Genomic DNA, 23403 nt, shown 5'->3' on the forward strand with positions numbered 1-23403 from the left:
CCACAGTTAGCTTGATCAGCAGGGGAATCAGAGCTTAAAAAAATAAAAACGGAAAGGCAAGGCATCCAAAAGAAAGAGAAAAGTTTGGACAAAACAGGCAGTAAACAGCTGCACTGATATTTCCTTTTATTTTTGTTGGAGGGCAAATTTACAAGTAAAAACAAAAGTCTTATTTGTCACTCATTAGCACCATATCTCTAACTTAGTAGATGATACTCTCTTTTTAAATGCTTCTGTCAAGTGAAATGCTTATAGTCACACAATTAGAAGAATCACTTCACATTCTCAGCCCAAACCAGCTTTCAAGTGTGTTTGTTTTGTTTGTTGCTTTGTTTTCTGGTTTTTTTGTTTCTTTGTTTGTTTTTTTCAGAAAGCTCAGAGCTTGTGCTTTCACTAGATAGTGGAAAGAATGGGAATTTGTAGTAAGACAGCTTCCACAACCAACATTCTCCTGTGAGCAACAGCAGCACTCCCATTTACTCTGACCAGGGCAAGAGCAGTCACCCAGGCTCCTGGTACTGCTCTCAAACGTGTATTTTTAGAGTAACAGTCTGAAGATTTAGCACAAGATGTTATTTCACTGTCTGCAAAAGGACACTGATAGCAGTAGGAAAGAACAGCTCGTGGTGAGAGCTCCCAGGAGGTGACACGTGCTCCTGACCTGCCGGCCCTGACAGCATCCATTCCCATTCCCATTCCCATTCCCATTCCCAGGAACTGTCCGAGCCCCAGTTCCACAAATGGAAGTGCTCATAGATGGGTTTGGGGTATTAGTTTGAAGAGAAAGAGAAGTAACTACCCAGTGGTTTAGGGTTAGTTTTCTCAAAGGCATCAACACCATCTGCAGCAGCCTGTCCATTAGTACACCTGGTGTACAGGGGTTGCTTTCTAAGGTTCAGAAAACTACAATTACATCCTTCCCTCCTTAAATGACCACTGGGGTCAGTCAGCAGTCAAGTATATTGAGCAGAGAAGTGTGTAAAAAAAAGGCAGTAAGAAAAGTCAACTAAATCCAGGGAGCGCTGCAAAGAGAGTTACTAATAATTATTAGTATTATGTAGCTGCATATATACAAGGTTTTTCCCTGTTGGCTATAGATTAGATCAAATTCAATAATAAAGGTGATTGGAGCTGTTCTACCCTGAGATGAGATCCCTTCCTGGATGTAGAGTACTGACACATTCCAGCACTAAACCATCCTTTGTGGCAGGTCCTGCCCAACACCTGAGCACCTCCCCACTCTCCCTTCCACTGAGCATTCTAATGAATGAACACTGTGTTCTAGGATGCAATTTATTTAAAAACATTTATTTTAGGCAAAATTAAACAGACATTTGAGATTACATAGAAATACATTTTCCAATTGGATCACATAAAAATTAAAAATGCACTGTTGTGTTGATTAAAGTAGTTTTTTGTATGGATTGACCAGGTATGTAAGGTTTAACCATGCCATTTGCAGTCAGCTATCATAAAAATCAGTAACGAAACAGGTTTCTTAAAATGTGCAAACATTATCTTAGTGTTACCATTGATAATAAATGACCACTAAATAGATGCTTATTATGTAAAGCCTTTTAAAGTACAATAAAAATACAAATTCTATTTGTTAAAAAAGGCCATCGTTATGGCTACTAAACATCCTCATTATACAAATTCCAAAATACTATATGACAAACAAAATTATAAAGACTTTTCTTTATGAAACATATACTATTCTATTCATTAGTGATTTCATATATTTTTATATATATATATATTTCTATATAATACTCTATATGAATGATGACCACAGAATAAGACAGAGGAAGACTAATGTAATGCAAGACATTAAGGCCCCCATTCAGCAAGGTACTTGAGCATGTGTCAAACTCAGCAAAGGAATAATCACATCCACTTCAGTGAACTCCAAAGGTACATGCAAAAGTAGTTTGTTGAAATGGGCATAAAGATACACATGTGATGACAAAATTGCAAAATGTGGGTTCGGTGTAAACCATCATCGTTAAGGACAAAACCATAAGTAACGCAAAAAAAAAAAGATCTCATAAAAAAATTAGGAAACTATCTGAAAATTCAGGGTTTTTTCCACATTTTTACGTCCCGAGGGGAAAACATTAGAGGTTTTAAAGTTTTTTAATTGAACTAATGGTAATAATTTTCTGAAATAGGTTTAAGAGGGAATTTTATTGCTTAAGCTAAAGATCAGTGAAGAGTGTGCATAGATAGGTCAGCACTCAACTCACCAGCAGCTGAAAATGTTGGCGTGCAGGTATTTGTGTAACATGAACAACCAGTGGGGATGAAGAACTTACGAACTCATATTGGATTCTTTGCAGCAAGCTTCAAAATTAAAGACGTGTAACATAAAAGCAGATAGTGAAAAAATACTCAACAGAGCCTGACTGTAAACACCCAGGTGTCGAAAGCAATTAGAGATCTGAGCCCAGTGCCTGCTTATTATGTACAAAATTACATAAATTCCTAAGAAAATGCAAGACCATAATCTTCCTTTTGAGGTTGTGGTTAGCATGTAATGGATTCCAAATTACATACTTTACAGTTCAGCTATAAAATATCAAAACAAAGGGCAGTTACTTTGTCCATCCTGCAATTTAGCAGTTCTTCCAGGCTCATTAAGTGCTAATTAGCAGACTGGCAATTTGTTAGTTTCTAAAACTTGAATTAAAGGACCTAAAATCTGGATTTCATAAACTAATAACAACACATATACAGCATAGTAACCACACACAGTAATGAAAATCAATTACACTGCATCCAGATTTACCTTTGAAGCATATAATAATGGTTAGTATTTTATGCTTTTTCACTGCAAATTGATTTTTTTTGTAGCAGATACTAATAATTTTACTGCTTGAATATTAAATAATGCCTTAAAAGCAGAATTTCAAAATACTGCCAGGTAAAGTATTATGTGAAAAATCATGCCTGCACATTTGCAAACAGAGAGAGGTATGTGTGACCCTTCTGAAGAACTTTCCCAAGCTAATGGTCACAAAGTGTAGTAAACTCGGGCCAAAGTGCAAGAGAAAGAAAGACGACAGCGTAATTTAATTCATAATTCATAAACAAATACAACTTTTTACATTTGTACAGGGAAAGACTGGGACAAAGTTGGATTTTTACAGAAGCAAGCCTCACAAGAGCTTAAATGTTGAAAAAAAGCAATTTTTGGCACGTTGGGGTAGCATCTGTGAGTACATGTTCAGGAATAAAAAACACCCACTGTGTAGGAATTTCACATTTACTCTCTTGGCATCAGCATCTGCTGTCTAGTGGGTCAAGACAAAATACTGTGCCTTCAAGGGTTAATCCCATTTTGAACCCCTCCTGCAATAAGACAAGACATAGTTAGTAAAAAGGAAAGTGAGTTCTGGAGGATTGTACTCTCTTTTTAAAATCTGCAAGGATATTTCAGACTGAATTCACAAACATTTACATTATTTGGTCGGCCAAGTTTTAGTAAGTCTTAGTGGTTAACTAAAAAACATATATGTCATACAACAAAATAAACACAATATGTATATAAAATGAAGAAAATACTATAGAAAAACAACATTGAATATTCACGTACGTAGGTTGACAGAAAAACAAACAAGCTTGACTTGCACCATGTTGTTACTGAGTAAAATTCAACGTTGTTTACAAGCAAGAAAGATTAGGGCTATATAAGCAAAGAGTTTACTAAACTTTAAAAACACAAGTAAGACATGATCCTTGTTACTAATCCCAGATGTCTTCCACATTCAGTAATATCTTAAGAGCAGTCCAACAAAAAGTACTGTACAACATCTCAGAGGTCAGTTTGGAATCACTCCCTGTGCAGTTAAATTAACAGGAGTTTAATTGCCCACTGCCATCTGAGTTCCACGAAAAAGGCAAAATCATACTTGCTCTACTCCAAATGAACAAACTGTACATTTTAAAGGCATGTAATTCAGTGCAATAAAATAAAATGGTCTTTAGAAAGTGCAATGAACGTCTTTAAAAGTTCACACCAAAATTCCTCTTTTTACTCACTTAGTTTTATTAGTAGAAACACTAAAAAGGTTATAAGCTAAATGCTACCACCTCCTCTATTGAAAAGAAATTAATTTTGCAGGTACCTTTTTTTGTATGCTTTGTAAGTGCTTGGCTTTCAAAAGGTACTTTGTTTGCATCAGTTCTAAAGTAATAACTGCATTTTTAACACAGGAGAAGTGCCCTTGTTCTCATTTCTCTTTTCCTTTTAAAATAAGCTGAATAATTGCGGCCTGACCTTCAAGAGAAAAGTCACCCTTGAGTCAAGAAAATTTCAGTCTGTTGTGTGAAAGTCCTTTGGATCTACAAGCAATTGGAACCAAGGGTTCTGAACAGAAGTGGCACAAGAACATCAGCTCCAGTGGCAGCTGTCACAATGCTCAGTTCAGTGTTGTCTTAACACACAGTTCAGTGAGAGAATGCTGGTTGTGTGCTATGAAATCAAAAAACAGGTCCTTTCATCACGCAAACATCTTGTAAATGAAATCAATTTTTTTGTAAAGCAGTCCGTCCTTGGACTGGGCATAAACTCAAGTCGTTGGCTCATAAGGCACAGCAGTACCTCAAGATCACACCTTTAGGTTTTAGAAGATAAATCCCATGTCAAACCAGCTTCATGTCAGACAAATTCAAATCACAGGCTAGAATTTTAAAAGCGCACAAATATCCAATAACCTCACTGACCACTGCTCTCAGCAGAGTAATGCTGAGAAACAGAACAAACCTCCTGGCAATAGTTACTAAACTTCCAAGTAAAAGTTAAATTTTCCTGAGAGCAGATCCATACTTTGAGATGATGAGCCAGTAGCAGCACGGTGGTGTAAATATTCCCCAGCTGTGCTACCCTGTTTGCTCTACCTGGGTGACACGGTGCTGCTGCCAAGGCTCACTGGGGTATTTGACTTTTTACACTCCTTGTTTTTTTTCGTCTGTATTTTTTCAAAGGACTAAAAGGAAGAACATTCAGCGCAGAAGATATTTCAAGCAAATGGGGGCTAAAATTCCAAGTCGAACACATCATGTTATAAACAGGCATTGTTCATTTACCTAAAGGGTAATTTTTTTTTTTCTAATAAACTCTGCTAATTTGTTAGGTAGATTTTTTTTAAATGACATATATAATAAGCTCTTGGTAACCATGTTTTATATATATATATATATATAAAATGCATCACTAATTTAATGCACAGCATTTCATTTACCCAAAGGGTAAATGATGTAACTGCAGTCAGAGGAGGACTGCTCAAACACAGAGACTGTGCCCTACAGTCTAATCTGTTCAATTGTAAACCCCACAGTTAGAGTGTGCCTGAAATGCAGAACTTTTAAAGTATCTAAAGGCTGCTTCCAGTTTTGAGGTTGTAAAAGGGATAGTTGTTGCTTAGACCTGAGGATGCTTGATCAGCTGCAACAGCAGAACAGACACTGGTTTAACAAGCAGAGACCCTTCACCAAACACGTGTCCCATTCCTGTCCCATGTGCTCTCATCTTTCTTCTGTACATTTAAGCACTGTTTGTTGGTGTCTTAAATAGCTGCACTTCCAACACCCTTTTCCCAGCCAGCCAAGAGCAAATCAGATTATGCATTTTGGAAGCACACACATCTCACTGCTCTTGTGTTGATCAGGCGGAGTTTTGAAATTTTTGTTTTATTCCACATGAATGGATATTTTGTTACTTCCCACACCGTTCGTGTTTGCTACGACTTTACTTGGAGCAGTTTCTTGAAGAACCATGACCTTTCCTTTTGCAACTTCGCTCCGGCCACTTTCCCCCCACCCCCGTTTCCTCCTCCTCCTCTTTTAAGCTGTGATATTTTGCATTTAAAACAATCACATTTCCACACCTTTGCAGTGCGATCAATGCTAATCCATTAAGACACTGCCCCTCTTTCTGCATCATAATTATTGAAAAAGCTTTTTAACTTTATTATCCTAACCAACTATTGTCTGTTCTAGAAGAAATCAGTGCTGTGGTTGCCAGGTGCTGTCACCAGTTGCATTCACAGGCCACAGAATATTCTGAATTGGAAGGGACCCACAAGGATCATCAAGTGCAACCTGTAAGCAAATGGATACTGCACTTACTAGTAGGCTCAAAATTCCATGACAACCACAAGGTCAAAAAAGCCCAAGGGCATAGAGAGGACATCAAGGCAATCCAGACTGCCACCTGGGCATTTTCATGTTTTAAAGGAATGTAAAATCCACATTTTTTTCCTCAAGAACATTGAAATACAGGGCAAGTGTGTAGGGGTATAAACCAAGGAGAGCTGCATTGCAACGCTCTAAAGGAAAAAAAAAGTGATCAAAATATTTCCATCCAGTAGACTCCTTGGCCAAGTGATTGCAATCAAATTTCCAAAGATCAGGAAAGCTTGGACTTCAGCTCTCCCACAGCCATCACCATTCCTAATCCCGCAGGTTTTGCAAAATAACTCCAGATTCTTAGATAGTTTTTGGAATCTCCAAAATTATACTTTGCTAAATATATGATATAATTAAAAAAAAAATAATTATCCAATCAGCTGTAGTCAAGCAAGCCATGGGAAGACAAGGCTTTGTCTCCTTTACACCCAGAGTAGAATTGTGAATTATGCAGATAACAGAGTTAGAATCCTATGCTGTAATTCTCCCAGCAAGGCAGAACACTGAGTGCTACATATGTTTTTCAGGACTATAGGTTTTATATGTATATATATATATATATATACACACACATATATATACATATACATATATATACATCTGAACTGCACAGGTCTCTCTGGTGTTATGGCTCCTAATTGAAGCTGATGTATGACCATTAAAGTAGCCATCAAACAGCCAATGCCTACTTTCAACTCAGCATTCACAGCTGTAGTAATAAGGTCAGTTGGAATGACCAAGCAGATTAAAAATTATGATTTTTTTTCTAATAAACTCTACTAATTTGTTAGGTAGATTTTTTTTTTTAATGACATATATAATAAGCTTTTGGTAACCATGTTTTATATATATATATATATAAAGTGCATCACTAATTTAATGCACAGCATTTCAATTATTTTGCCTTGTGGAATTCAGACACTTCAGCTTCTAATAATATTTGTTCCTAGCATAACATGCCCATTCATTATAAACCATGTGTCCTATGGCTTCCTGTACTTTAAGGTTCGGGAAACAGAAACTCCTGTTTGGTCAGGAATTTTTATATGGTCAGAAGAATCTCTCCATCTGCTGATTTTCAGGGAATACGGAAAAAGACCAGCCCCTGGTACTGGCCAGGAGTGGGAACAGAACAGGCTCTGAAATGTGCATCTGTATTGTGCCCTGTTTCTGTGCTCACATCCCCATGATGACAGTGTCAAGTAAGTTTTTTTTTTGCTTTAAAGGCAATTTAACAGAAGGACTGAACACCTTAGTTAGCCCAATAAGTAACAGTATTGTAGTAAAGGAAATGATTGGTCCCTTAAAGAGAGGAACAAAGTTTGCTTTCACAACCAATCCATCTTCCAGAATTCCCCTTTTTTTTTTAATGGTGTCAGTGATAAGAAGACCTGAGCTATTCTGGTTAAAACCAGTAAATAATAAAAGACAACGAACTTCCATTTTATCAGCTGATAAATTTGCCAAAGTCAACCTTATGGCTCTGAGGTTAACTCATTTATCACTGCACACTGACTTCAGTCTATGAGCTTAAGTCAGCACAAACCCAGCGAAGCAATGATGAAGTTACATATCTCTAAGAAGATTATTTAGAGGGCTGAGCATAACTTATTTCAAATGGAAAGATGTCAAGCCTACTGACAGCTTTGGGACATCCAAGAAGAATGGCTTGTAGCTCCTGGAAGCTTTATGATATTAACTACCTTGGGATTTTAATGAATTATAGCAGCTGCTGCTGCTATGATTCACAATCCAAGGAAATTTCTCCTCACTGCAAGATTTCTGGGAAAATAGACATTCATTTTATTAATGTGTGGATACAGTCAAAACAAAGATGAAAATATGTTTCAGCGTAAGAGTGCAGGGAAACAGGAGGTTGGATAGTCATCAGAGAGAGGCCTGAGCTGTAAAAGTCACATCTCAGCACATGTTTGAGTTCTGAGCTCTCCAAAAAGATCAACAGGGATTGGACTGAGAAACAGAATAGAAAGCTAAAATGTGAAATTTGGATCCTCTTTGAAGTTTAAAAATAAAAAGTGTTTGCCCAGGAGCTGGAGAACTTCATCTGGTATCTCATTAAGTCCAGAATACTGGATGCAAAGGAAAAGCATCCACTACTTGAGAGTTTATTTTCCAGTGCCTCTTCTGTGCTGGGCTCTCCTCTCCCATTTTGCCTACAAATCACACCTTCCAACACGAGTGTATGTCAGGACAGCTTTCCTGCACACTGGGGCACGTTTGCTGAGGCTCTGTGTGAGAAACAGGGTGAGAGCCTGGACTGAGCTGCTCCTGCGAGGCTGGTGGCGAGGCAGCCTGCTGGCCATCCTCAGTGCAAGGAGGAGCTGTATTTAATACCCTCCTGGGGTAAGTTTATACTTTGAACTCTTATAAGTGTCTGTAAGCAACTTACCTTTATATACTTGATGGAAAACATAATTACTGACACTCAAGCTGCGCTTTCATAAAGCGAAGATAACAGATTCCTTCACTTCGTGTTTCAGAGAAGAAAACATGCCAACATTTTTGTTTCATCATTCTTGATGTTGGATTTCCCAGAGCACATTACATTTCCTGTGCTTTTACCTTTTGCAGAGCCCACTTCACCTTCCTTCTTACAGGCTGTGTGTCTAAAAACTGTTGAGTCTCATTGCAAAGCCTTAAATAATTATTTGCAAATAAAAATACGTTCACAAATAGGGCTGTACTGGCACAACAATCTATGTGTCAAAGGTTTTGCTTAAACCATTTCACTAATGACAATTTGATAGTGAGAACTGGGCATTTCATTAGTACACAAGAAAACAAACAGCAACGAAAATGAAGGCTTAGTATTAGCACCTGATAAGACCGTCTAAAGAAAAGTACAGTCAGCTGCTCCCTACCTTAAAAATTGTAGGCAGCTAAAAGTGAAAATGACCCTGACCTAGAGGTTTATGTATAAAACATAAATCTTAAAAGCTTTTATATACAAACACATATACACAAAAATAAAAACACATGACAAACACATGTACATTTCAATTGTAAATGCTTTAAATACCATTATTAAAATATGATATACCAACCATCGCTGACGCTGTGTGACCAGGAAAGCACAAGAAGATAAAAGAGATGTTAGGAAAAACATGTTTTAATCTGTATTTTGCAGCAACCACACAGTAAAATAACTGCACACAGCCTTTGCTTTGGCCAAAGTTAGAATATGCTTTCTTTTCAAACCCTTTCAGCTTTGCACTTTTTTCTCAGTTGGATTATGCATGATGAGTTTTGTGTCTACATCAAGGCCCACTAATCAATTTTCAGGGAAAATACCAGGGTATATAAGACTGACATGACTTCCTGTGCAATAGGACACAGTAACACCCTAATGCTTGGAGGGTTTGGTTATTGATGGTTTGCTTTTTTTAGGTCAAGAGAGTACGGACAATAATGGGAGATTTTCATTTTATGACTTCAACATCTTTGATAGAGACCTTTACTGTTCTATTCCCTGATGCTTTATGAGGTGACAGCACTTTGCAACATTATAGGCTAACAACTCAAAACTCTGTCAAAACACTACCTGTAACAGGAACACTTAGTGTGTGACATTTAAATATCGACATAGGATTATTCCCAATAGCCACAGTTGCTACATTATACTTTTCCCTAAAATGGGCTATAGACAAAGGAAACTTTGATATATATCAATGTGAGCGCTGTAAGATTTTTTTTTTTTAATTAAATGGCTTAGTAACAACATTATAACACTCATAAAACACAGGAATATTTGTTGGAATTGCAAAGAAGCCAGTTTTGGCTTTTAGTTGCTCTTTGAAATTACGTGGGGCAGAGTACAGGGGACCAAGAAGCTAAATTTCTTACATCACACTGAGTGGAGTTTGTCAGTGGCACCATTCTAAACTGACAAGGAAAAGAGAATTTCACAATGAATAGGAATTAAAAAAGTTTACTCAGGAAATTAAATGGTATTTAAATCTTAGTTAAGTCATTTTGAAATGCTTCTGCTGCTCTCTAGGCAAAAAGACAGGAACAGAAGGAGCCCAAGGACTCAGTGGGCTTCTGAGACACAAGAGGGCTGGAAACTGTGGGAACACATTCTGCTGAGGATCCAGGGTCCTAGAAATTCAAGTTCCCATTATTTTCAGTGTTTCTTTTTGCCAGCAGGCTGCTTGAAAAAGAATAAAGATAAGCAAGCTGGCAAGGAGCTAGCAGTTTGGAAAGTCTGACTGAAGAGTGTGATTTATTCCAAAACTTGAGGGCTTTCTCCGAGAATTGTTTTAAAACTAGGTCAACAACTGAATGGATACTGTGGAGTGTTTCAGAATCGACATTTTCTGATAAAATCACATAAATTCGGAATTCTTGAATCAACTTTCAAAAGTTTAATTGCCCAAGAGGGCAGCAGAAAATTGCCCTATCCCTGTAAGCACGTATATTTTCCTATGCCTGTGATATGGAAAACCTAACTGATGCCACTGAGGGACAGGTGAGGGGACACTGGGATGGTGATGATTGCTGGGACTGAAGAGTAACACGATCTGTAGGGCTCTTGGATCAGCTCTGTTTTTCAGCTTGCTCACTCCCTTCCCAGGGAGTGCTTCCCAAACCATTTTGAAGAAAGCCTACATTAGTGCAGCCGACCAGATTAGTACCAGGTAAGGCCCTTCCCACAAGCCCAAACTCCAGCTCAAAGGCCAGGGGATATACTTACAAAAGGAATTGTCAGAAACAGGGCTTTTTTCTATGCATTTGTGTGTACAGCCTAGAACACATTTTCAGAACAATGTAGACATGTATTTCAAGAACAGGCACGCAGCCATTGAGAACTGCAGAGCTCAGTAGTTACCTGCATCTCATCTAGTTTGGACTGAATGTCTGGAGGGAAATCTCCTGCTCCACAGCTAAAAGGGTCAAAAGGTTCTGCTCCAAAAAGGTCTCTCTCTGGAACAACAGAAAAGTGAGTTACTGAGGGCAGAGGTACGGGCTATGACAACAGTGCTTTGAAAAAGTCAGCTTACATCTCCTTCTGAGCTGGATAACAGCACCACCAGATATGCAACAGATTAACCACCACTTTTAATACCCAAATTTGAAAGCCAGGTCTTGAGCAGTTTTCCAAATTTTAATACTCAAATATTTTTTCCAAGAACACCATCAAACTTCTGTTTTAGCTTCCATTAACGTTTGTGCCTTCCAGAGGAATTTTAGAGATCCGATCAGAAGTTGCAACTTGAGGAGGGCATCTTCTGCTGAAGCGTGCTCTGGAATCTGCATACATGAGGACTTTGAGAAATGAAGAGGAAACAACTGGACATTAGCTGTCAAATTTCATCTTTTATCCTTGCCAACAAACCAGACTTCGTGTCCCCTCTGCCACTTCCCAGGTTAAGGACATCTTTGTAAGAAACTCCTCTTACTCAGGGAAGGCAAAGCCCCTGTTTGATTCAGTTCCTCGGTGCACAGCTGGTGGTTACTAAAACTGAGAACTGTCAGGGTTTTTAAACTTTGGATAAGATCAAGTCAAGAAAGAAAAACTGGAAAAAAAAGCATAGGACCAAGAACTGGCACTTACTCTAAAATGCCACTAAATGTGGATCCATAAAAAGAATAATTGCAAATTTTCCTCTCTCAGTGCCACACCTTTTCTCACTTTTTCTCTAGTGAAGTATGCTTTCTGTGGGTGTGGGTCTGTTTGTTGCTTTTTTGTCTGAACAAGAAGAAACACTTCCAATACAATCGGCTTTTTTTTCATATTAGAACAGTATAACTATAATTAGAACAGTACAATTATAATTAGAACAGATACCAGTTCTTGGTAGCTGACAGCCCAAACATTTTGGGTTGTTTTTTTGGAGGCTTGGGGGGATTTTTTTCTTCCTCAGTAATAGATTTTTTTTTTTTTTTCCTCTACATATAATGGTGCCACCCATACAGACTTTTTCCTATCTCACATTGGGTAAAACTAAAGAAGTAAGAAAATAATTTTGCTAACCCAACCCAACCACACCGATTGCAGAATTTACAGAATCGAGTTACTGCAGTCTTGTCATTGGTGGAGTGAAAATAGAAACCATATCCAATCTCCTAACTTTCATGGCTGGCCAGCAAGAAACCTGGTAAGCATTCTACCTACCTTAAAACAATGTTAGGTCTAGAGCAGGAGAGTAAAAGGGGCCATTAGTAACTCTGAAGTGACTGGTAGAGTTTTCTTGTTAAGCATAAAATTTACCCTTAACATCCAAAATATGCCAGCTGACCACTAATTGACCCCACTCCATGCTGCAGGGTTACCAGTCATGTTATCAGTGGTGAAGCATGTGCAAATGGTTACACAGATGTCTTTATTTTGACCTCCTTAGAGGCAGAATTTTAGACCTGTGCCTCTCTGGGCTCTTCAGCATTTACTGTGCGTGTCAGTCTCTGTGTTTTGACCTTATCAATTAGGTGTTATTGGGCTGCGTGACGAGCATTTTAAATAACTGGCAGCTGCCAGCATTCACTCCCACAATAAAATACAGAAATTCACATAATAAAGTATAGAAACTCAAGCAGAAACTTGATTGATTATATATTTCAAAAGCTGTGGCTAAGTGGCTACAAACTGTCACATGGGAGCAGGAGATGGCCCAGGTCAGAGAGCTTTATTCCAAAAGCCCACTGGAGCCAAGAAGAAATCTAGTCTTTCCTGGCAGAGGCAGACCACCTGCGTGCAAAAGAGACTTCAAATAGGATAATCCAACGTAAAAATTAGGATCTCCTTCCTGCCTTGCCTCTTTCACAGCCAAAATGGGTCTGCTCCAGTATAACCAGTGTCCTCAGATGCTCTGGTGCTCCTACCAAGTGACCTTCAGACGTAGCAGCTTTGGCCTTCAATTTAACCTCTGCTGGGCAAAAGAGTGATTATGCTTTGTGACCCTCAATAATCTATTTGTTTGTTATGTAGCTCCATTTTCTTTCTTTTTACCCTTAAAAGGGGCTGACATTTTTCTGTGTGGTTAGAAAACCAAAAACACAGTTTCAACACCAAGACTTAGCAAACACTCCATGAATGTATCTATGAGAAAACAGTAAAGAACACAACTTTTGCATTTCTTAGTACTGAATTATGACTTATCACAATTTTTTGAAAGCAAGTTTTTTTTCCCTATGATGGATATTATCTCCTTCATGCTTTATTATTGGCTTTTATTAATGACAACACTTCTGAGTGCATCAGCAGTAGGATAGAAGAAGTTTTAGCTCTTTTAATGTGACTTTAATCTCGCTCCTTCCTTTTTTGTGAAAGATTTCTGAATTTATATTGTATTCAAGGCAGAATTTAAAATCAACCAGTGTAACTTATTCCAAGTGAAAGAGCCTAATAAACCCTGCACAGAATCAAATTCAAAATGAAGAAGTATTACCTAGCTCAGTTTCTGTGAAAACTATTATTTTGGGAATTATCTCTATTATAACTTGCTAACCATTTCAGTAACTCAGCTGAAAAAGTCCACAGTACAGCTGCTTTTCTGCATTTAAAGTTTGTGTGTTATATGAGAGACTGCACTGCTGAGAGTGAGGGAGGGACACAGCTCCATGAGATATTTTCAATAACATCATCAGTATTTTTTTTTATCAAAAGCTGAAAAAACACTAGAATTTTATCACTGCAGGACTGCACTATTGCATGGGATCTCCATGAGCTTGTCTGCCAGTGTTCACTCCACTGATGCTGAAGGGGAGGCTCCTTTTTAGCAGAAATGGGATAAATCTGGTATTTTTTTTATTTCAGGTTAAAGTATTTGCATGAAGAATAACTATAACAAGAATATCTTGCCCAACACACTCCCCAAAATAATTGTAGCATAGACAGGCATTTCTTTCTCCAATACACAGCAAGCAGTAAGCCTTTGAAAATGATCCTTTGGAACATTACATATAATTTTCCTTTCCCATTCCTTTCTGGATGGAAATAAATTCACAGCTTGTGAAAGTGACCCACAAATTCAAACTCCATGAAATGCTGATGTTTTACATCTGCACCTCAAACCACAGAAAGACATGAAGGAGTAATAAATTCTTGTTTCTGGCATCTGCCTGACATTCAGAACAAGAACCACGTAGTACTGGAGAACAGCCACCTGCACTCTATGATAAATTCAAAACTAGCAATTACTAAAAAAAAACTACAAATATTTGGCTTTTCTGTTGCATTTGACATCCCACTCTTTACCTTAGCTATCACTCAGGCAGAGAGTTAGCATGGAATCATAGAATTAATCTGGTTGGAAAAGACCTCTGAGATCATCAAGTCCAACCCTTGATCCAACCCCGCCGTGGTTCCCAGCCCATGGCACTGATGCCACATCCAGTCTCACCTTCAACATCTCCAGGGACGGTGACTCCACCCCCTCCCTGGGCAGCCCATTCCGATGCCTGATCACTCTCTCTGGAAAGAATTTCTTCCTAATATCCAACCTAAACCTCCCCTGGCAAAGCTGAAGACCCAGCCCTCTTGTCCTACTGCTGCTTCCTGGGAGAAGAGACCAACCCCCCCTGGCTCCCCCCTCCTGTCAGGGAGTTGCAGAGAGTGAGGAGGTCTCCCCTGAGCCTCCTCTTCTCCAGGCTGAACAGCCCCAGCTCCCTCAGCCTCTCCTCACAGCACTTGTGCTCCAGTCCCTTCCCCAGCCTCGTTGCTCTCCTCTGGACCTGCTCCAGCCCCTCCATGTCCTTCCTGAGCTGAGGGCCCAGAACTGGACACAGCACTCCAGGGGTGGCCTCACCAGTGCTGAGTCCAGGGCAAGAATCACTTCCCTGCTCCTGCTGCCACACTGTTCCTGAGCCAGGCCAGGATGCCTGTAATGCTGATATATGCTTTCCCCAGATGTACTGGAGCAGCTGTGATGACAAATAAAAATTAATCACACTGAGACAAGCACCCAAGAAAATATTTGGAATAATCTGAGGCAGGGAAGTCCAGGAAGCCTTTCTTGTAGCTGCAGGCTGCTCCATATTTCTTTCTTTTGGAATTATTACAGCCATTATTCTGACATCGTACTCTTAAACATCTCTGAAAAGAGAGAATCTTGGAACAGATTTCTACATCAGCCAACTGTGACCTTAGATTGTTCTTGATGCATCTGAGTGAAATAAATGTTGAACAACTCAATGGAGCATATTCCTCTCCAGTTCTTTTCTGAGATATGACAATAATGCTGTGCCAACAAGAAATACATACATTAATTGCTCCTTTAATTAAATAAAATCAATAAATTAATTCTGCCCATTCAGATAACATACAAGAACATTTGCAAACCCTAATTTCATAAGAAGGCAGCAGCATGGTCTCTAGCATTGCATTTTTGGTGGCCTTGCGCTATTTTGCAATTATTACCTAAAGAGTCAGCATGCATTTGTACAATCTGCAGCTTCCTGCCCACAAATCATGCCATTTTCTCCTTCAAAATAGGTAAAAGTAATCTATTTGTTATCACTGATATAGCCAGTAGTGAGCAGATATTTACTGGGTAGCTATATTGCTACTCTGCTGAATATGAACTCAAAATTTCAAGAATCATCTTACTTTTTTTAAAGCTTAAACACCTTGGAGATGGCTGCCTTTCCAAAAAAAAGTCCCTGTTGCACTTCTCTGGTACCAGAATGCTGGGTTTCTCAGGCTACAATACTATGAGATAGTCAAAGCCAAAGATATAATTTAAAACCCCACGATTTTCTTTCTGGGAAATTAACACAGGAAGAGCTGGTAAGCAAAATTCGAACTTTAGCATTCTTCTTTGTGAGAAGAACTGTCATCCTGGTGCCAATTATTACCTGTGAAGCTCTTGGTCTTGGCAGAATCCAAAGTGCTTGATATTGTCACTGGTTTCCTACAAATGGGTCATGTCTTTCCTATGCAGAGTTATTTTTGGCTGATTTGTCAAACTTGCCAGTTGATGAGCAAGATGAACTTTGGCTTTTAAAGCACATTTTGCTCGAGCAGCACAAGTGCCATCCCCAGGGAACAGGGAGATTAACCCCACTCAGACAAATGGAGTAACTGAGGTCAACACCAGCAAACAGATGACACATCCTCATCTTTCTCCTTGTTTCCTACTGCATGTGATAATGGTGAAAGTTATAGAATTATAAAACCTAACAAAACCACCCTGTCACTTCACTTAAAGTGATGGAAAACAACCCTGCTTGAGTGCAGTGACGAAGAAAGAGATAGGAACATGAAAAGATAACCTCAGAAAATGGGAGACCCCAAACGTTGGCTCCTCTTGGTTGCCACCCACCTGACTTGGAGAAAGAAATGCCAGCTTGCCTCTGTGGCAGCAATATCACCACATAAAACAATGTATTCTTGCACAGTATTATAGTAATGGAACATTACACAGCTTGTGTGGGGTTCCTATGGGATCTGAACTTTCTCATCTAAGACTGTAAAGTCCTTGCTTGATTATAAAATATTCACCTTCTGCTTCAAATTCCATTTTTGCAACAAGCCAAAGTGCATTAATAGCTGATGAACACAAGAATTTTCAGCATATAAAGGACCATGACAGACTGAAAGAGCAGGGATCAAAAATATAAAGACCATGAGGCACTTTGTAACCTCTCCCTGAAGTGGCAGCTGAGGAGCACAGAGAATTAACAGACATCGACTGCCACATCTCTGAAATGCATCACCTTAATTGAATGCAAACGAATGAGATGGAGAAGAAACAACTACTTTAAACAGTGTGTATCACTGAATAAGCAACTGTATTTTTTTTTAATGTTACAAAACCCACTGACTAAACAATTACAAAACCTATAGAGTTACAAAACCTGGAATTTCCAAGACCCCTCAGCACTGAGCACTGGGTCCCACAAGATCTCTAGTCACAATTTCAACGGAACTGAGGTAGGACCATAGCTAAAAAAATACCTTGAATTGAATTATAGGTCAAGATTCGAAGTGACCATTATTGAAATTGGATATGCACATTTAGGTCTATTTTATGGCATTGCTTGTAATGTCAGAGAAATAAATTTGATACAAAGGGGGTGCTTGGAAGGGGTATCTTTTAATTATTTTTTATTGTTATTTAAAAAGCGATACAATTCTCTTAATAGAACAGTTTTATTCTAATATTCTTTTAAGCTATACGAGAATAGTTAATATTAACTATTCTTAATATAATAGTTTAAAATTAATTAATATTAAATACTTTTTTAGAATCTCATAGAAATTCATAAACTTATTTAAAATCTTCTCTTAGAAGAGAACAGGACTTTTATTGAACTAATAGTCTCAACCTCTACTTTCTCTTTAGAAGGTGACAGACATTCTGAGCAATGGAACCAAAATGTGGATATGGTTTTGGGGTTGGAAGGCCTTCACTGACTGAAGTTTTAAAACATATTTTTGCGTTTGTTCACAGCTCTCATTTATAGCCGAAAAATCTACATCCTAGTGGTGTGCCCCAAAACAGGCAGAATGTGTTCAAATGTGGTTTCACATGGATATGGTGGCAGGCAGTGACACTAATGTTTCTTCTCCACACTAAAATAAGCATCAGAAATAGAAGCTGCCACACACAGACTGGTATTTGTACAACCTCCACCACCACTTGTGTGTGCTCAGCTCTCCTCTCCCTCAAGGGACCTCCAAAGCTTTTAGAAATATTTATTGGACTCCTACAAGACTTCCAGTGAAGTCAAGAACCTTACCCTAGATGCCTTCAAGCCTTTGCAAAATAAAATTGCTATTGTTAATCATCTTTTAGGAGCTGTTCACAGACCTGGAGAGGTTCATCAGCTATAACTAAAAAAACCCAAGGCTGTACAAGTTTAAAATTCTATTATATAGAATTATATTATATAGATAAGTAGTATTAAAAACAGCATTCCCAGACAGTTCACTTCTTGAGGGATTTCTTCAGCTCTCCATTCTGCATCACCATTTCCATACTTACTCCACCTGCTGTCTTGCCCACAAAGGCAGGCTTTAGGTGCTAGAACTGTGGCTTGACAAGGAAAGAACTAAGAGGAGGTAAAAGTATTGCTTGAGGTACAAAAAAGATACTGTAAAAAAAAAAAAGCCAAGTTAAAATCCCCAACCAAACTCCTTCAAACTGTTTATATAATAGTTTTAGCAAGTTTGTTTATAATGTAACTTGGCAGCAACATCAATGACTTCGGGAAGATGGTACAAAAATGAAATGGCATTACTGAATGTGATTTACAAAAAACGTATTTGGCTTTTCATGCAAAATGTAAGTAAGACTTTAAAGATGCTTTATTAAAAAAAATAATGTAAGCAAAAAAAAAAAATAGGTCAGTTGTTACAAAACTTACTGATCTCTGTAGATCGACTGGGTACTGGAGGAGGCTGTGTACCATTGCGAGTAGGTGTTGATGACTGAGGGGATATGGGAGAAAAGGGAACCATATCAAAGATGTCAGTGGAGGGTGATTTAGGTGTCATACTGCCTGCCTACAATAAGGACAATAAATATTAGGGCAATATTTCACACGAAAAAAGATCACAATACCGAAAATTCTTCAGCATGCAGATAAGAGCCACATTTAAAAAAAAAAAAACACAACTTAAAAATAACCATCAGCGTGCAAAAACCAGCTCCTGACACCAAGCAAATGGCATTTGCAGTACAGAGCACACATGCTAAAACTCCCCAAAACATGAGCAGCATTGTAATCTTTCCTTTTTTCAGTTGATCTGTTACAGCCAGAAATTTATCACAGTTCCACCTGACAAAGCTGGTGACAAGCAGTTCTCTCTTGCAGACAAACAAACACAGATACCTTCACAAGACCCAAGTAAGGTAATATGGCAACAAAAATGTGTTCTGCTCGGGACACCACAGAAGACAGTTAAAAGATACAATCCCAATATTTTTTTGTTACATGATCTTCCTCACATGATCTCTTATTTGACAGCCCAAAGAAACTGGTACAATCAAAGCTTCAACTGTATTTTCCCCTAACTAATAACCCAGACGTGCAATACACTGAATATTAATATCCAAAATAAAACTGTCATCCTTGCAGGTGAAACCAAAGAGATTTCATTAGAAAGGCTCAGGGATTTGGAAGGTTCAAAAAAAAAAAAAAAAGACTACTGGGCGAGCAAAGTAACCCCAAACCCAACAATTACTATACTTCTACAGTCATATTTGTTTCTGAGTGACTCATTCCCCCTGCCACAAGTCCACTACTTCAGGACACGAGCAGGGCACAGTCCAGTCAGAACGTGAGACACTAAAGATGATGAGATCAATTAAAGCTGAGTCTGACAACCCGGGGGCAAAACTGCTTTGCGTGTGCATGTTAGTCCTCAGACAGTGCATTCTACATTCTCTGTGTTAGAAAGACTACACAGCCAGGCACAGGGAAAGCCTCCTACTTTTAAACAAGATTCAGTTTGCCCAAACTGCTCATGTGAAAATTTTTAAGCGCGAGTTAAAGGAGTCACGTGGATCCTTTTATTCAGAATACACAGATACAAAAGCCCGGCAAGCAGGGAGCCTTTAGCACTGCTTTCCCACAACAGTTCCCTAGACCTCAACTTTATTTTGGAATGCCACTTTCTTCAGTGCCTCTGCTGCAGCACTGAAGCTGCCCTCTGACAGCTCATGGCACAGATTTCTAAGCCAAGTGTGTAGGTGGCCCTGAACCATCTCTGTTTCTCTCTGGAGGTTCAGCAGTGGCTGCTGAGAAGCAAAGGGTGTTGATCCCCAGCCTGCCACTGAAAGCAGTGTTTAATGAGGAAAAAACACTAAACCCAAGTCCTGCATTTGCTGTTTCTTGGAGGTTCTGTGATTCTTTGGAGTTTTGAATCAATATTTTAATTTGGATTAAAAGCGATCCGTAACTGTTCAATATCTAAAAAAAACCCCATGGGATATTTATATCCACACATAGGGAAACATAACATGAAAAAACCTACAGTTCCATCAACATTGATGGAGAATCCCAGCATGTCTTGCAGGTCATAAGTGCTAATGTAGATTCTCATTATTTGCTAAGTGTTTATGGCTACCTAGAAGCTAGATTAATTTACAGCATTTATATTTAGTTTTAAATGTGTTTTTCAGGCACAAAACCAAACCCAAATATGACATTCATTTCCTGACTATGTGCCATTTTTGTTGAAGTTACTTACTGGCCCATTTTAACAGCACCGAAATAGCCAGTTTAAGTAAAACTGTAAGTAAATTAAGAAATGTGTATTTTGAATACATATGAGCACAAGAAGCATTTTTATTTAGTGAACACATGCAGGAAGCCAGGATGTTCACCAAATACAGCCAAATATTACTTGCAAATGGAAGAACAGTTGAGAGAATAAGCACATTAATATGAAAAAGCAGGCAATATGCCCATTTCATATTTAAGAATAATTTTCAATCTTCATTTTGCACAGTTTTTATAAAGTATGCTAAAAGTTATTTAAATGGCTAATTGCTTTTTTCTTAATTCATGGGGGAGGAAGCCCTTGAAGTAGGACCTTTAAGATTGTTTCTTTTGAAGAACTGTTCTTAAGATAAATTATTTTAACAAAAGGTTGTCAGATAAAACAGAGATCATTAATTAATGGACTAATTTAAACATATTGGGGAAAAAAAAGAATTTGTTTTGAGATGGGAGAGAAAAAGCTAAGTAGAAATGGGAGTAAATCTTCACAAATTCCGTATTTTAGGAGTACTCCTAGAGAATCTAAGATATATCTTCTCTGTCCTTTAACCACTGTACAAAATGCACATTTTTAATGCAAGTTTAATACACGACAGAGAACAAAGGAAAGCCAAAAAAAAAAAATAAAAACAACTGAAAAAGCTTTTGCACAGCATGATTACACGAGGTCTTGGGCAGCTGTATTCACTGGTTGGTTTTGGAAGACCAGTTTTTGAAGGTGGTGGGATTAACAATCCAGGTGGTAGTCTAGAGTCAGGAGAACTCCTAGGAGTAAGCGTAATGGAAGAGATATCTAAACAAGGAGGTGAATCCTCATTGTTACACCAGAAAAAAGTAGAGGGTCTTTGAAACATATGTTCATCATTATCACACTTTATGTGCAGCAGCTGAAAAGGAATCACAGAAAAGAGAAAACATTCTGAGGGACAGAACGTGGTAAGGTCAGGGAAAGAAGAAAAAAAAAAAACAACACATTTTATACTTCCACAAAGCTGGTCAGCAACTTGCTGTTCAGTGCTATAGTTACAAGATACAGAACCTGAAAACATTTTAAAACAAAATCTGAAAATATACCACAGTATTAGCTCAGTATTAACTGGAAGAAAGATGACATGCTCCTTGATCATTACACCAAATAAAATGAAGTCAGGTGTCTTTCAAATAGAGTGTGTGAGATGCACTAAAAAATGTCTAAATCCACATCATGTCAGCACTCTCTCATACCTGCACATGTAAATTACCAGGTAGGGGAGAAGAGTTACTGTGGTGATTAATGCACAGGTCAGAATTTTCACTGTGCAAAGCAGGAAACATTTATATATACCATTTATAACCCTCCAATGTTTGAAGGACAGTTCATTATTTAACTAAAATCTTACAGCAGAAGTTCATGGTGCAGTAATTTTAATATTTACATTAATACTAAAATTTATTTCATTTTCCTACCTACAGAATTTAAGAACCTAAACATCTATGGACTTTAACACCTTTCTGCCATCTTTTCTGTGTGGATGAATAACCACTTGAACTTTGTATTTTCAGTAGATATCTCAAAGGCTGCAAAGCAGAAGAATCCTCATGTCCCTACAAGCAGCACAGGATGCAGGACAGAATAAAACTTGCTGCTGGGGAAATAAAAATGTGGAGGATGGCAAGATTCTCTGCATCCCTTAAGAAACCCACAGAAGAGCTTCAAACAAAGGCAAATGAATAATATCTACACCATAACACAGCCAGCAAGAGCATTCACACAAGGTGACACAGTGGGGACTCCAAGGTGACTGAATTAGCTGCCTGATGTCACTGGGGACTCTTTCACTGGATATTCCACTTCATACATCTTGATTATAAACAAAAACCTATGGGTTTTTTAAACCCAAATAAGATATGTCAGCAATTCTGAAAGGTTTTCAAGAGAAATGGATCTTGTCTAGGTGAAATTAGAAATAAAGAGCCTTTAGGACTGATCCTGGAAAGATAAGCAAAAAGGAAATTTCTTTAAATATTTGATTTAAAAGAAATGCCCAGCTGATCTTTCTGTTGAAGCCAAGTTATAATTTCTATCTCAAAATCTGAGGTAAACAGCTCTGGACAGCTAAAACAAGGCTTTAGAGGACAGATCTTCACAAAAGGAATTGGACACTTGTGCAGACTGTTCTCCTTGGCTACAGCCCAGAGTGACACATTCATAATGCAGGAATTGCATCTGTGCTGTAGGTACCTCACCTAAAAAACCCCCTGACTGGCCAGGCTGAGGCAGATACATGCAGCAAAAATTTTGAAATCTGCTTTTGCTGTCTTCATAGTGTTCCACAGTGGGTATGCCATGATTATTTCATTAGAAGTTTGCATAACTCAGTAGAACAGGATTTAATCAATTATTTTCAACCATGTTAGGTAGAAAACAAAATATTTCAAATCCTGTTAAACTGAACCCTATCTTCTTTTTTCACTTTCTTTACAGATAAACCAGGCTAATGCTGTAGGTGTCCCAATTTAATAACAGTGCCATGGTTGTGATAACACCCACAAACACCACGAGATTCTCTACTCAAAATTTACAATTCAGCATTAAAAGGAAAAAAAAAAGTTTTTATCCCAGTTGCAAAGAATTCATCTCTTGCTATGCTGGAATTATGAAATGGAGGGTTTGGAATGGCAATCAATAAAAAAGAAAGTAAAAACCTACAAGACATTGAATTTTGAGTATTATTTCAAGAGTATCACCAGCCTACAGGTAGAAGACTTGCAATGCTACTGTGCATTACTACCATGTAATCCTTGTTACTATACATATCTATGGAAAAAACAGATTTCAGAATAGTAAATACTGGAAGATATCAAATAAAAGCAGTCAAATTAATAAAGCAAAATACTTCCCTAAAACACGAAAGAGCAAAAGAAGAGCAGTTTCCATAAGAGAGCACGTACGTCACATGAAAAATCATAGAGAAACCAGAAAAATACACACAGGGTGCAAAGCAGCAAAGCTATGAGGGTGATGAACAGACAGCAAATGCAGGCAAT

At 38.2% G+C, this 23403-nt stretch overlaps 1 protein-coding gene across 13 annotated transcripts in view; it reads right to left on the minus strand.

The window, feature by feature from the left end:
• Positions 1-1287: 1287 nt before the first annotated feature.
• The window catches only part of GULP1 (GULP PTB domain containing engulfment adaptor 1), a 151988-nt gene continuing 129872 nt past the window's right edge, over positions 1288-23403 (minus strand). For 7 of the 13 annotated variants that reach the window (XM_064660146.1, XM_064660148.1, XM_064660149.1 and 4 more), the window contains 5 exons: positions 21039-21263; positions 18517-18655; positions 11039-11133; positions 9230-9265; positions 1288-3351 (listed from right to left, as the gene is read on the minus strand). In XM_064660146.1, coding sequence (XP_064516216.1) covers positions 3280-3351; positions 9230-9265; positions 11039-11133; positions 18517-18655; positions 21039-21263 — 567 coding nt within the window. In that variant the 3' untranslated portion in view covers positions 1288-3279. Of the gene's footprint in view, positions 3352-9229; positions 9266-10903; positions 10955-11038; positions 11134-18516; positions 18656-21038; positions 21264-23403 lie in introns of all 13 variants that reach the window. The other 6 variants (XM_064660154.1, XM_064660155.1, XM_064660159.1 and 3 more) reach the window with 6 other exon arrangements.

This window comes from Pseudopipra pipra, chromosome 7 (genome assembly GCF_036250125.1).
Source record: "Pseudopipra pipra isolate bDixPip1 chromosome 7, bDixPip1.hap1, whole genome shotgun sequence".
NCBI lineage: Eukaryota > Metazoa > Chordata > Aves > Passeriformes > Pipridae > Pseudopipra > Pseudopipra pipra.